Source organism: Oncorhynchus mykiss, chromosome 19, assembly GCF_057628025.1.
Source record: "Oncorhynchus mykiss isolate SJ-2025 chromosome 19, ASM5762802v1, whole genome shotgun sequence".
Lineage (NCBI taxonomy): Eukaryota > Metazoa > Chordata > Actinopteri > Salmoniformes > Salmonidae > Oncorhynchus > Oncorhynchus mykiss.
Window position 1 is genome coordinate 1,120,001 of NC_143040.1, and position 12,500 is coordinate 1,132,500.

At 45.5% G+C, this 12,500-nt stretch overlaps 1 protein-coding gene across 4 annotated transcripts in view; it reads right to left on the minus strand.

Moving 5' to 3' along the window:
* LOC110510824 (protein NOXP20) overlaps positions 1-12,500 on the minus strand; it is an 18,901-nt gene that overhangs the window by 2,162 nt on the left and 4,239 nt on the right. Inside the window, exons 6-13 of one of the 4 annotated variants that reach the window (XM_090209767.1) lie at positions 12,092-12,244; positions 11,799-11,988; positions 3,673-3,755; positions 2,600-2,971; positions 2,285-2,424; positions 1,914-1,986; positions 1,724-1,777; positions 1,077-1,235 (exon numbers count right to left, since the gene is read on the minus strand). In XM_090209767.1, the coding sequence (XP_090065893.1) occupies positions 1,122-1,235; positions 1,724-1,777; positions 1,914-1,986; positions 2,285-2,424; positions 2,600-2,971; positions 3,673-3,755; positions 11,799-11,988; positions 12,092-12,244 (1,179 nt within the window). In that variant the 3' untranslated portion in view covers positions 1,077-1,121. Of the gene's footprint in view, positions 1,236-1,723; positions 1,778-1,913; positions 1,987-2,284; positions 2,425-2,599; positions 2,972-3,672; positions 3,759-11,798; positions 11,989-12,091; positions 12,245-12,500 lie in introns of all 4 variants that reach the window. The other 3 variants (XM_090209765.1, XM_090209768.1, XM_090209769.1) reach the window with 3 other exon arrangements.

Consider the following 12,500-nt stretch of genomic DNA (forward strand, 5'->3'; position numbering starts at 1 on the left):
TGTTCTGCCATGTCAACAAGGTTAGTTGTTCTGCCATTTCAACAAGGTTAGTTGTTCTACCATTTCAACAAGGTTAGTTGTTCTACCATTTCAACAAGGTTAGTTGTTCTACCATGTAAACAAGGTTAGTTGTTCTACCATTTCAACAAAGTTAATTGTTCTGCCATTTCAACAAGGTTAGTTGTTCTACCATTTCAACAAGGTTAGTTGTTCTACCATGTAAACAAGGCTAGTTGTTCTGCCATGTCAACAAGGTTAGTTGTTCTACCATGTAAACAAGGTTAGTTGTTCTACCATGTAAACAAGGTTAGTTGTTCTACCATTTCAACAAGGTTAGTTGTTCTACCATTTCAACAAGGTTAGTTGTTCTACCATTTCAACAAGGTTAGTTGTTCTACCATTTCAACAAGGTTAGTTGTTCTGCCATTTCAACAAGGTTAGTTGTTCTGCCATTTCAACAAGGTTAGTTGTTCTACCATTTCAACAAGGTTAGTTGTTCTGCGATGTAAAGAAACCCACCTTCATTAAGCAGGGAACATCAATACCTGCGGCATGTAGCCTAGCGATTAGCGCGTTGGGCCCAGAGGAACCCAAAGGTCTCTGGTTCGAACACCTGAGCGGACAAATTACACTGTACGGATCTGGTTTTACGTGACACTAAAAACAAACTCTAACAACAAAACTATTTTTTTTTTGGTTTCGCTTTTTAAAACGATAAGACATAATCTGATACACCGGGTTAAATTAGCCAGTTGACATGAATCATGTTTAGATTTACCTCTGAATAGTAATATATATAAATATGATTAATACATATATATATATATAATAAAATAATCAATTTGGAGATGCTCAATAGACATGAGTACAAGCTCTTCAATCTGAGAAGTTGTTCCCTACATAAAACTATACTAAAGTTACTGCATTACGTCATAGTTTACGGATATCCTAGTCTAGTCTGTTACTATGGCAACCTAGGAGTTGACTTCCGTATCGCTGTTATTAATATATATATATATATATCACATTATCTTCCTGTACATAGTTACATCATTAGGACGGGCTAGTATGCTCACAGCACTTCAGCAGTATGAGGTGTGTTTACTGTGGCTACGACGGGGTTAGGGCTGTGGTTCCGTGCGGGTTCTAGAGCTGTGGGTCTGGATGTGTGACATCTGGAGAACCGGGAGGAGGAGCTGGAAGGCGTTCTGGATGTATGTGGTGCTGTTAGAACCCTGTGGAACAACGGAACACTGTTAGAACCCTACGGAACACTGTTAGGACAACAGAACACTGTTAGAACCCTACAGAACACTGTTAGAACCCTTCGGGAAAAGAAATAAAACAGTTAGAACCATACGAAACAACAGAACACTGTTAGAACCCTTCAGAACAACAGAACACTGTTAGAACCCTACAGAACACTGTTAGGACAACAGAACACTGTTAGAACCCTACAGAACACTGTTAGAACCCTTCAGAACAACAGAACACTGTTAGAACCCTACAGAACACTGTTAGAACCCTTCAGAACATCAGACCACTGTTAGAACCCTACAGAACACTGTTAGAACCCTACAGAACACTGTTAGAACCCTTCAGAACAACAGAACACTGTTAGAACCCTACAGAACACTGTTAGAACCCTTCAGAACATCAGACCACTGTTAGAACCCTACAGAACACTGTTAGAACCCTACAGAACAACAGTTACATGTCTTACCTCAAGCAGCACACTGTCTACCAAAGGGTTCAACTCTTCTGCTTTTCTCTGAACCTGGAGAAGGGCAGGAAGGGAGTCAGAGAACCAATGGGGGTGATGATCAGCTGATCACCTGACCTTAATGCCATTCCTTTATTGTGTTGGAGATAAAGTCCCAGTACACACACACACACACACACACACATCTTACCCCAACGGTGAGCAGAGTATCAGAGAACTTCCTGGCAAGACAACCCACCTCCCGACACATGGCACACGTCAACCTGCAACAGTCACAGACATTAACGATGCTCAGAATATACATATTCCCCCCCCCCCCCACACAGCCTGGTCTCTAGCAGGTTTCTCCTGGTCCTGCCTCCCCCACCCCCTCCCCCCCTACAGCCTGGTCTCTAACAGGTTTCTCCTGTCCCCCCCCCCCCCCTCCTCCAACAGACCTGGTGAGTAACCTATTAAAGACCGGGGCGGCAGGTTAGCCTAGTGGTTAGAGCGTTGGACTAGTGACCCTCTAACAGGTTTCTCCTGTCCCCCCTCCCCCCCCCCCCCCCTCCTCCAACAGACCTGGTGAGTATGTGAGCCTGGTCTCTGGCAGGTTTCTCCAGGTCCTGTCCGTGGAGGATCAACTCTGCCACCTTGTGGAGCTGTTCGATACTGCGGGCTGTCACCTCCGCCAGGGAGCCCACTGAACAGAGGTACACTGCCTAGACACACACACACAAGCACACACACAATATATAAACATTAACACACACAATATATAAACATTAACACACACTACGTGCTTAAAACGAAAAGCGAGGGAGAGAGAACATGGGACGGACGGACGGACGGACGGACGGACAGACAGAGGGTTCTCTGTCCAACATCAGATCTCACCTCTACAGACCTGGATCGTCTCTCTTCCTCATTCTCCTTTATCTCCTCCCCCTCTTTCTTCTCCTTTACCTCCTCCTCCTTTAGCTCCTCCTCCTCTTTCTCCTCCTCTTTCTTCTCCTTTAGCTCCTCCTCCTCTTTCTCCTCCTCTTTCTTCTCCTTTAGCTCCTCCTCCTCTTTCTCCTCCTCTTTCTTCTCCTTTAGCTCCTCCTCCTCTTTCTTCTCCTCCAGCTCCTCCCCCTCTTTCTTCTCTTCTTCTCCCTCTCTTGTTTCAGGTTCTCCTCTTTGCTCCTCCTCCGTCGCCCCCCCGATGGTTTCCGTGACGACGACAGGTTTCTCCACCTCTCTCACCCAATCATGCGCTCTCATCCTGGCCTGGGGATGAATTGACATGACATGACTAAACTTTAACCTAAAATAATGAACTCTTATTCAGTAGATTCAATTAAAACTGTGTGTCTGTTACCTTGTTGAGTTTGTCTGTGGTGACTGTCTGTTACCCTGTTGAGTTTGTCTGTGGTGACTGTCTGTTACCTTGTTGAGTTTGTCTGTGGTGACTGTCTCTTACCTTGTTGAGTTTGTCTGTGGTGACAGGGACTGTCTGTTACCTTGTTGCGTTTGTCTGTGGTGACAGGGACTGTCTGTTACCTTGTTGAGTTTGTCTGTGGTGACAGTGACTGTCTGTTACCTTGTTGAGTTTGTCTGTGGTGACAGGGACTGTCTGTTACCTTGTTGAGTTTGTCTGTGGTGACAGTGACTGTCTGTTACCTTGTTGAGTTTGTCTGTGGTGACAGTGACTGTCTGTTACCTTGTTGAGTTTGTCTGTGGTGACAGTGACTGTCTGTTACCTTGTTGAGTTTGTCTGTGGTGACAGGGACTGTCTGTTACCTTGTTGAGTTTGTCTGTGGTGACAGTGACTGTCTGTTACCTTGTTGAGTTTGTCTGTGGTGACAGTGACTGTCTGTTACCTTGTTGAGTTTGTCTGTGGTGACTGTCTGTTATCTTGTTGAGTTTGTCTGTGGTGACAGTGACTGTCTGTTACCTTGTTGAGTTTGTCTGTGGTGACTGTCTGTTACCTTGTTCAGTTTGTCTGGGGTGGCAGCGACGTGAAGCTCAAACAGCAACTCAGTCAGGACGCTCACAAACTCCTCCCCATCAGCTGCTGGAAAGAGATTAAACATCAACCAGAGAGAGACAGATTAAACATCAGACCGGAGAGACAGATTAAACATCAGACCAGAGAGACAGATTAAGCATCAACCAGAGAGAGAGAGATTAAACATAAACCGGAGAGAGACAGATTAAATATCAGACCGGAGAGAGACAGATTAAACATCAACCAGAGAGACAGACAGATTAAACATCAGACCAGAGAGAGACAGATTAAACATGAGACCAGAGAGAGACAGATTAAACATCAACCGGAGAGACAGATTAAACATCAACCAGAGAGAGACAGATTAAACATCAACCAGAGAGAGACAGATTAAACATCAACCGGAGAGACAGATTAAACATCAACCAGAGAGAGACAGATTAAACATCAACCGGAGAGACAGATTAAACATCAACCAGAGAGAGACAGATTAAACATCAACCAGAGAGAGACAGATTAAACATCAACCGGAGAGACAGATAAAACATAAACCAGAGAGAGACAGATTAAACATCAACCGGAGAGACAGATTAAACATCAACCAGAGAGAGACAGATTAAACATCAACCAGAGAGAGACAGATTAAACATCAACCGGAGAGACAGATAAAACATAAACCAGAGAGAGACAGATTAAACATCAGACCAGAGAGAGACAGATTAAACATCAGACCAGAGAGACAGATTAAACATCAGACCGGAGAGACAGATAAAACATAAACCAGAGAGAGACAGATTAAACATCAACCAGAGAGACAGATAAAACATAAACCAGAGAGAGACAGATTAAACATCAACCAGAGAGACAGATAAAACATAAACCAGAGAGAGACAGATTAAACATCAACCGGAGAGACAGATAAAACATAAACCAGAGAGAGACAGATTAAACATCAACCAGAGAGACAGATAAAACATAAACCAGAGAGAGACAGATTAAACATCAACCGGAGAGACAGATAAAACATAAACCAGAGAGAGACAGATTAAACATCAACCAGAGAGAGACAGATTAAACATCAGACCAGAGAGACAGATTAAACATCAACCGGAGAGAGACAGATTAAACATAAACCGGAGAGACAGATAAAACATAAACCAGAGAGAGACAGATTAAACATCAGACCAGAGAGACAGATAAAACATAAACCAGAGAGAGACAGATTAAACATCAACCAGAGAGACAGATAAAACATAAACTAGAGAGAGACAGATTAAACATCAACCGGAGAGACAGATAAAACATAAACCAGAGAGAGACAGATTAAACATCAACCGGAGAGAGACAGATTAAACATCAGACCAGAGAGACAGATTAAACATCAACCGGAGAGAGACAGATTAAACATAAACCGGAGAGACAGATAAAACATAAACCAGAGAGAGACAGATTAAACATCAGACCGGAGAGAGACAGATTAAACACCAGACCAGAGAGACAGATTAAACATCAGACCAGAGAGAGACAGATTAAACATCAGACCGGAGAGAGACAGATTAAACATCAGACCAGAGAGAGACAGATTAAACATCAACCGGAGAGACAGATTAAACATCAACCGGAGAGACAGATTAAACATAAACCAGAGAGAGACAGATTAAACATCAGACCAGAGAGAGACAGATTAAACATCAGACCGGAGAGAGACAGATTAAACATCAGACCAGAGAGACAGATTAAACATCAGACCGGAGAGAGACAGATTAAACATCAGACCAGAGAGACAGATTAAATATCAACCAGAGAGAGACAGATTAAACATCAACCAGAGAGAGACAGATTAAACATCAGACCGGAGAGAGACAGATTAAACATCAGACCAGAGAGAGACAGATTAAACATCAACCGGAGAGACAGATTAAACATCAACCGGAGAGACAGATTAAACATAAACCAGAGAGAGACAGATTAAACATCAGACCAGAGAGAGACAGATTAAACATCAGACCGGAGAGAGACAGATTAAACATCAGACCAGAGAGACAGATTAAATATCAACCAGAGAGAGACAGATTAAACATCAACCAGAGAGAGACAGATTAAACATCAGACCAGAGAGAGACAGATTAAACATCAGACCGGAGAGACAAATTAAACATCAAGTCTAGTAATAACTGGGTTGTTACACAAAGAGTGCCCTATGATATTTTAAGTCTAAATTGTGCCAACTAAGTATAAATTGTGCACTAATATTGAATTTTAAAAGACTGTTATTAAATGAAGTGCCCTTTTAATATAGACCACATGGAGAATTCAATAAATCATATTTTTTTTAATATGAATTAAAGGCTAAAGTGCCAACATTTTTGGCAGATTTCAACAAACTAAATGCCCGTAGAGACTGCACGGGTTTAGCCGTCTAATTCCACGACTTTGTCGATATCGTGGAAAAATTCTTAGGTTGTAAACGATTTTCGGACATCTTGGCTGATTCAATGTGACAGGGTCTAGGTCTGCTGGTTCAGTACCACTACGTCTTGGCTGGTTCAGTGTGACAGGGTCTAGGTCTGCTGGTTCAGTGTGACAGGGTCTAGGTCTGCTGGTTCAGTGAGACAGGGTCTAGGTCTGCTGGTTCAGTGAGACAGGGTCTAGGTCTGCTGGTTCAGTACCACTACGTCTTGGCTGGTTCAGTGTGACAGGGTCTAGGTCTGCTGGTTCAGTGTGACAGGGTCTAGGTCTGCTGGTTCAGTGAGACAGGGTCTAGGTCTGCTGGTTCAGTGAGACAGGGTCTAGGTCTGCTGGTTCAGTACCACTACGTCTTGGCTGGTTCAGTGAGACAGGGTCTAGGTCTGCTGGTTCAGTGTGACAGGGTCTAGGTCTGCTGGTTCAGTGAGACAGGGTCTAGGTCTGCTGGTTCAGTGTGACAGGGTCTAGGTCTGCTGGTTCAGTACCACTACGTCTTGGCTGGTTCAGTGAGACAGGGTCTAGGTCTGCTGGTTCAGTGTGACAGGGTCTAGGTCTGCTGGTTCAGTGAGACAGGGTCTAGGTCTGCTGGTTCAGTGAGACAGGGTCTAGGTCTGCTGGTTCAGTGAGACAGGGTCTAGGTCTGCTGGTTCAGTGAGACAGGGTCTAGGTCTGCTGGTTCAGTGTGACAGGGTCTAGGTCTGCTGGTTCAGTGAGACAGGGACTAGGTCTGCTGGTTCATTGAGACAGGGTCTAGGTCTGCTGGTTCAGTACCACTACATCTTGGCTGGTTCAGTGAGACAGGGACTAGGTCTGCTGGTTCATTGAGACAGGGTCTAGGTCTGCTGGTTCAGTGTGACAGGGTCTAGGTCTGCTGGTTCAGTGAGACAGGGACTAGGTCTGCTGGTTCATTGAGACAGGGTCTAGGTCTGCTGGTTCAGTGTGACAGGGTCTAGGTCTGCTGGTTCAGTGAGACAGGGTCTAGGTCTGCTGGTTCAGTGAGACAGGGTCTAGGTCTGCTGGTTCAGTGAGACAGGGTCTAGGTCTGCTGGTTCAGTGAGACAGGGTCTAGGTCTGCTGGTTCAGTGAGACAGGGTCTAGGTCTGCTGGTTCAGTGAGACAGGGTCTAGGTCTGCTGGTTCAGTACCACTACGTCTTGGCTGGTTCAGTGAGACAGGGTCTAGGTCTGCTGGTTCAGTGTGATAGGGTCTAGGTCTGCTGGTTCAGTGTGACAGGGTCTAGGTCTGCTGGTTCAGTGAGACAGGGTCTAGGTCTGCTGGTTCAGTACCACTACGTCTTGGCTGGTTCAGTACCACTACGTCTTGGCTGGTTCAGTGTGACAGGGTCTAGGTCTGCTGGTTCAGTGAGACAGGGTCTAGGTCTGCTGGTTCAGTGAGACAGGGTCTAGGTCTGCTGGTTCAGTGAGACAGGGTCTAGGTCTGCTGGTTCAGTGAGACAGGGTCTAGGTCTGCTGGTTCAGTGAGACAGGGTCTAGGTCTGCTGGTTCAGTACCACTACGTCTTGGATGGTTCAGTGTGACAGGGTCTAGGTCTGCTGGTTCAGTGAGACAGGGTCTAGGTCTGCTGGTTCAGTACCACTACGTCTTGGCTGGTTCAGTACCACTACGTCTTGGCTGGTTCAGTGTAACAGGGTCTAGGTCTGCTGGTTCAGTACCACTACGTCTTGGCTGGTTCAGTGAGACAGGGTCTAGGTCTGCTGGTTCAGTGAGACAGGGTCTAGGTCTGCTGGTTCAGTACCACTACGTCTTGGATGGTTCAGTGTGACAGGGTCTAGGTCTGCTGGTTCAGTGAGACAGGGTCTAGGTCTGCTGGTTCAGTGAGACAGGGTCTAGGTCTGCTGGTTCAGTGAGACAGGGTCTAGGTCTGCTGGTTCAGTACCACTACGTCTTGGATGGTTCAGTGTGACAGGGTCTAGGTCTGCTGGTTCAGTACCACTACGTCTTGGATGGTTCAGTGTGACAGGGTCTAGGTCTGCTGGTTCAGTACCACTACGTCTTGACTGGTTCAGTGAGACAGGGTCTAGGTCTGCTGGTTCAGTGAGACAGGGTCTAGGTCTGCTGGTTCAGTACCACTACGTCTTGGCTGGTTCAGTGAGACAGGGTCTAGGTCTGCTGGTTCAGTGAGACAGGGTCTAGGTCTGCTGGTTCAGTGTGACAGGGTCTAGGTCTGCTGGTTCAGTACCACTACGTCTTGACTGGTTCAGTGAGACAGGGTCTAGGTCTGCTGGTTCAGTGAGACAGGGTCTAGGTCTGCTGGTTCAGTACCACTACGTCTTGGCTGGTTCAGTGAGACAGGGTCTAGGTCTGCTGGTTCAGTGAGACAGGGTCTAGGTCTGCTGGTTCAGTGAGACAGGGTCTAGGTCTGCTGGTTCAGTGAGACAGGGTCTAGGTCTGCTGGTTCAGTACCACTACGTCTTGGCTGGTTCAGTGAGACAGGGTCTAGGTCTGCTGGTTCAGTGAGACAGGGTCTAGGTCTGCTGGTTCAGTGAGACAGGGTCTAGGTCTGCTGGTTCAGTGAGACAGGGTCTAGGTCTGCTGGTTCAGTACCACTACGTCTTGGTCGTAGGCTCTGTCAGTGTCAGAAACGTTGATCCTTTATCGCAATGGTCACCAACCTTTTCTGAGTCAAGGTCACAATTATAAAACAGTTCTGTACCAATGAGGTTTGTGCCGTGAACTACAGGCCCAATACTTTACCTCCGCATATTGGCTTTGCTTGAATTGCCCTGCCAATGTTGTTCTTCTCGGACCATTTTTAGAAATTCTATTTTTCAGAAGAAACGTTGAACAACTCATAGTCAAATCACAGTGTAAGAACAGGTGCTCACCCTGTCACCCTGTCACCCTGTTACCGTGTCACCCTGTCTCCCTGTCACCCTGTCACCCTGTCTCACTGTCACCCTGTCTCCCTGTCATACTGTCTCACTGTCACCCTGTCACCCTGTCTCCCCGTCTCCCTGTCTCCCTGTCTCCCTGTCACCCTGTCACCCTGTCTCACTGTTCTAGTCTTTAAGGTCATTTTCTGTTGCTTTGGTTAGAAGCGGTTTAAACTGAGCTGCTAGGACACAACATGCCAACTCTGTTACCCGTAGATAGACAGGTTAGAAACGGTTTAAACTGATCTGCTAGAACACAACATGCCAACTCTGTTACCCGTAGATAGACAGGTTAGAAACGGTTTAAACTGAGCTGCTAGGACACAACATGCCAACTCTGTTACCCGTAGATAGACAGGTTAGAAACGGTTTAAACTGATCTGCTAGAACACAACATGCCAACTCTGTTACCCGTAGATAGACAGGTTAGAAACGGTTTAAACTGAGCTGCTAGGACACAACATGCCAACTCTGTTACCCGTAGATAGACAGGTTAGAAACGGTTTAAACTGATCTGCTAGGACACAACATGCCAACTCTGTTACCCGTAGATAGACAGGTTAGAAACGGTTTAAACTGATCTGCTAGGACACAACATGCCAACTCTGTTACCCGTAGATAGACAGGTTAGAAACGGTTTAAACTGAGCTGCTAGGACACAACATGCCAACTCTGTTACCCGTAGATAGACAGGTTAGAAACGGTTTAAACTGATCTGCTAGAACACAACATGCCAACTCTGTTACCCGTAGATAGACAGGTTAGAAACGGTTTAAACTGAGCTGCTAGGACACAACATGCCAACTCTGTTACCCGTAGATAGACAGGTTAGAAACGGTTTAAACTGATCTGCTAGGACACAACATGCCAACTCTGTTACCCGTAGATAGACAGGTTAGAAACGGTTTAACCTGAGCTGCTGTTAAGAACCCAGCTGTGTTTATCAGTATTTAAGGACCCATCTGTGTTTATCAGTATTTAAGGACCCAGCTGTGTTTATCAGTGGTTAAGGACCCAGCTGTGTTTATCAGTAGTTAAGGACCCAGCTGTGTTTATCAGTGGTTAAGAACCCAGCTGTGTTTATCAGTATTTAAGGACCCAGCTGTGTTTATCAGTATTTAAGGACCCAGCTGTGTTTATCAGTATTTAAGGACCCAGCTGTGTTTATCAGGAGTTAAGGACCCAGCTGTGTTTATCAGGAGTTAAGGACCCAGCTGTGTTTATCAGTATTTAAGGACCCAGCTGTGTTTATCAGTAGTTAAGGACCCAGCTGTGTTTATCAGTGGTTAAGGACCCAGCTGTGTTTATCAGTAGTTAAGGACCCAGCTGTGTTTATCAGTATTTAAGGACCCAGCTGTGTTTATCAGTGGTTAAGGACCCAGCTGTGTTTATCCGTATTTAAGGACCCAGCTGTGTTTATCAGTGGTTAAGGACCCAGCTGTGTTTATCAGGAGTTTAAGGACCCAGCTGTGTTTATCAGTGGTTAAGGACCCAGCTGTGTTTATCAGGAGTTAAGGACCCAGCTGTGTTTATCAGTATTTAAGGACCCAGCTGTGTTTATCAGGAGTTAAGGACCCAGCTGTGTTTATCAGGAGTTAAGGACCCAGCTGTGTTTATCAGGAGTTAAGGACCCAGCTGTGTTTATCAGTGGTTAAGGACCCAGCTGTGTTTATCAGGAGTTAAGGACCCAGCTGTGTTTATCAGTATTTAAGGACCCAGCTGTGTTTATCAGTATTTAAGGACCCAGCTGTGTTTATCAGTGGTTAGGGACCCAGCTGTGTTTATCAGTATTTAAGGATCCAGCTGTGTTAATCAGTGGTTAAGGACCCAGCTGTGTTTATCAGTATTTAAGGACCCAGCTGTGTTTATCAGTATTTAAGGACCCAGCTGTGTTTATCAGTATTTAAGGACCCAGCTGTGTTTATCAGTGGTTAAGGACCCAGCTGTGTTTATCAGTGGTTAGGGACCCAGCTGTGTTTATCAGTGGTTAAGGACCCAGCTGTGTTTATCAGTATTTAAAGGACCCAGCTGTGTTTATCAGTATTTAAGGACCCAGCTGTGTTTATCAGTGGTTAAGGACCCAGCTGTGTTTATCAGTATTTAAGGACCCAGCTGTGTTTATCAGTATTTAAGGACCCAGCTGTGTTTATCAGTGGTTAAGGACCCAGCTGTGTTTATCAGTATTTAAGGACCCAGCTGTGTTTATCAGTGGTTAAGGACCCAGCTGTGTTTATCAGTGGTTAAGGACCCAGCTGTGTTTATCAGTATTTAAGGACCCAGCTGTGTTTATCAGTGGTTAAGGACCCAGCTGTGTTTATCAGTGGTTAAGGACCCAGCTGTGTTTATCAGTGGTTAAGGACCCAGCTGTGTTTATCAGTATTTAAGGACCCAGCTGTGTTTATCAGTGGTTAAGGACCCAGCTGTGTTTATCAGTATTTAAGGACCCAGCTGTGTTAATCAGTATTTAAGGACCCAGCTGTGTTAATCAGTGGTTAAGGACCCAGCTGTGTTTATCAGTGTTTAAGGACCCAGCTGTGTTAATCAGTATTTAAGGACCCAGCTGTGTTTATCAGTGTTTAAGGACCCAGCTGTGTTAATCAGTATTTAAGGACCCAGCTGTGTTAATCAGTATTTAAGGACCCAGCTGTGTTAATCAGTATTTAAGGACCCAGCTGTGTTAATCAGTATTTAAGGACCCAGCTGTGTTTATCAGGAGTTAAGGAACACGGTTTGGTCTTTGTAACTCACACAGAGGAGTAGAACACTGGGGACTTAGATCACCCCTATCCACTGTCTCCTCTCCCTCCTTCTTCTCCTCTCCCTCTCCCTCCTCCTCCTCCTCTCCCGTGTGGCTGACGAAGATGTCCTTGATGGCGATCAGTTCTTTCTTTATCTCCTCCTGATCCTCCTCTTCCAGGGAGGAGAGGAACGACTGAACCTGAGAGGGGGAGGAGTGTGAAGAGGAGACAGAGGAATTGGGTTACTTCTATACCTGTGTATATCTGTGTTTGTACTCGTGTGTGTGTGTGCGTGTGTTTTACCTTAGCCTCACTCTCATTGGCCAGTATCTCCAGAGCCTCTAGGTGTGATAGGCCCTGGTAGTCATCAAACAGGATTCCGTAGTGAGCTGTGGGCTCACTGATTGGCTGGCAGCTGAGACGAGCCCTCTCCTTCTCTTTGGCATCCTTCAGCATCTGACCAATCCCAACACAGAGATACAACACCTCAGCCAATCACAACACAGAGATACAACGCCTCAACCAATCACAACACAGAGATACAACGCCTCAGCCAATCACAACACAGAAATACAACAACACAGCCAATCACAACACAGAGATACAATGCCTCAACCAACCAGAACACAGACACAGAACACAGCCAATCAACAGAGAGATAATGTGGTCATTTTCATCACTTTCAAAACTGAAACCTTATTTTCACCATTGC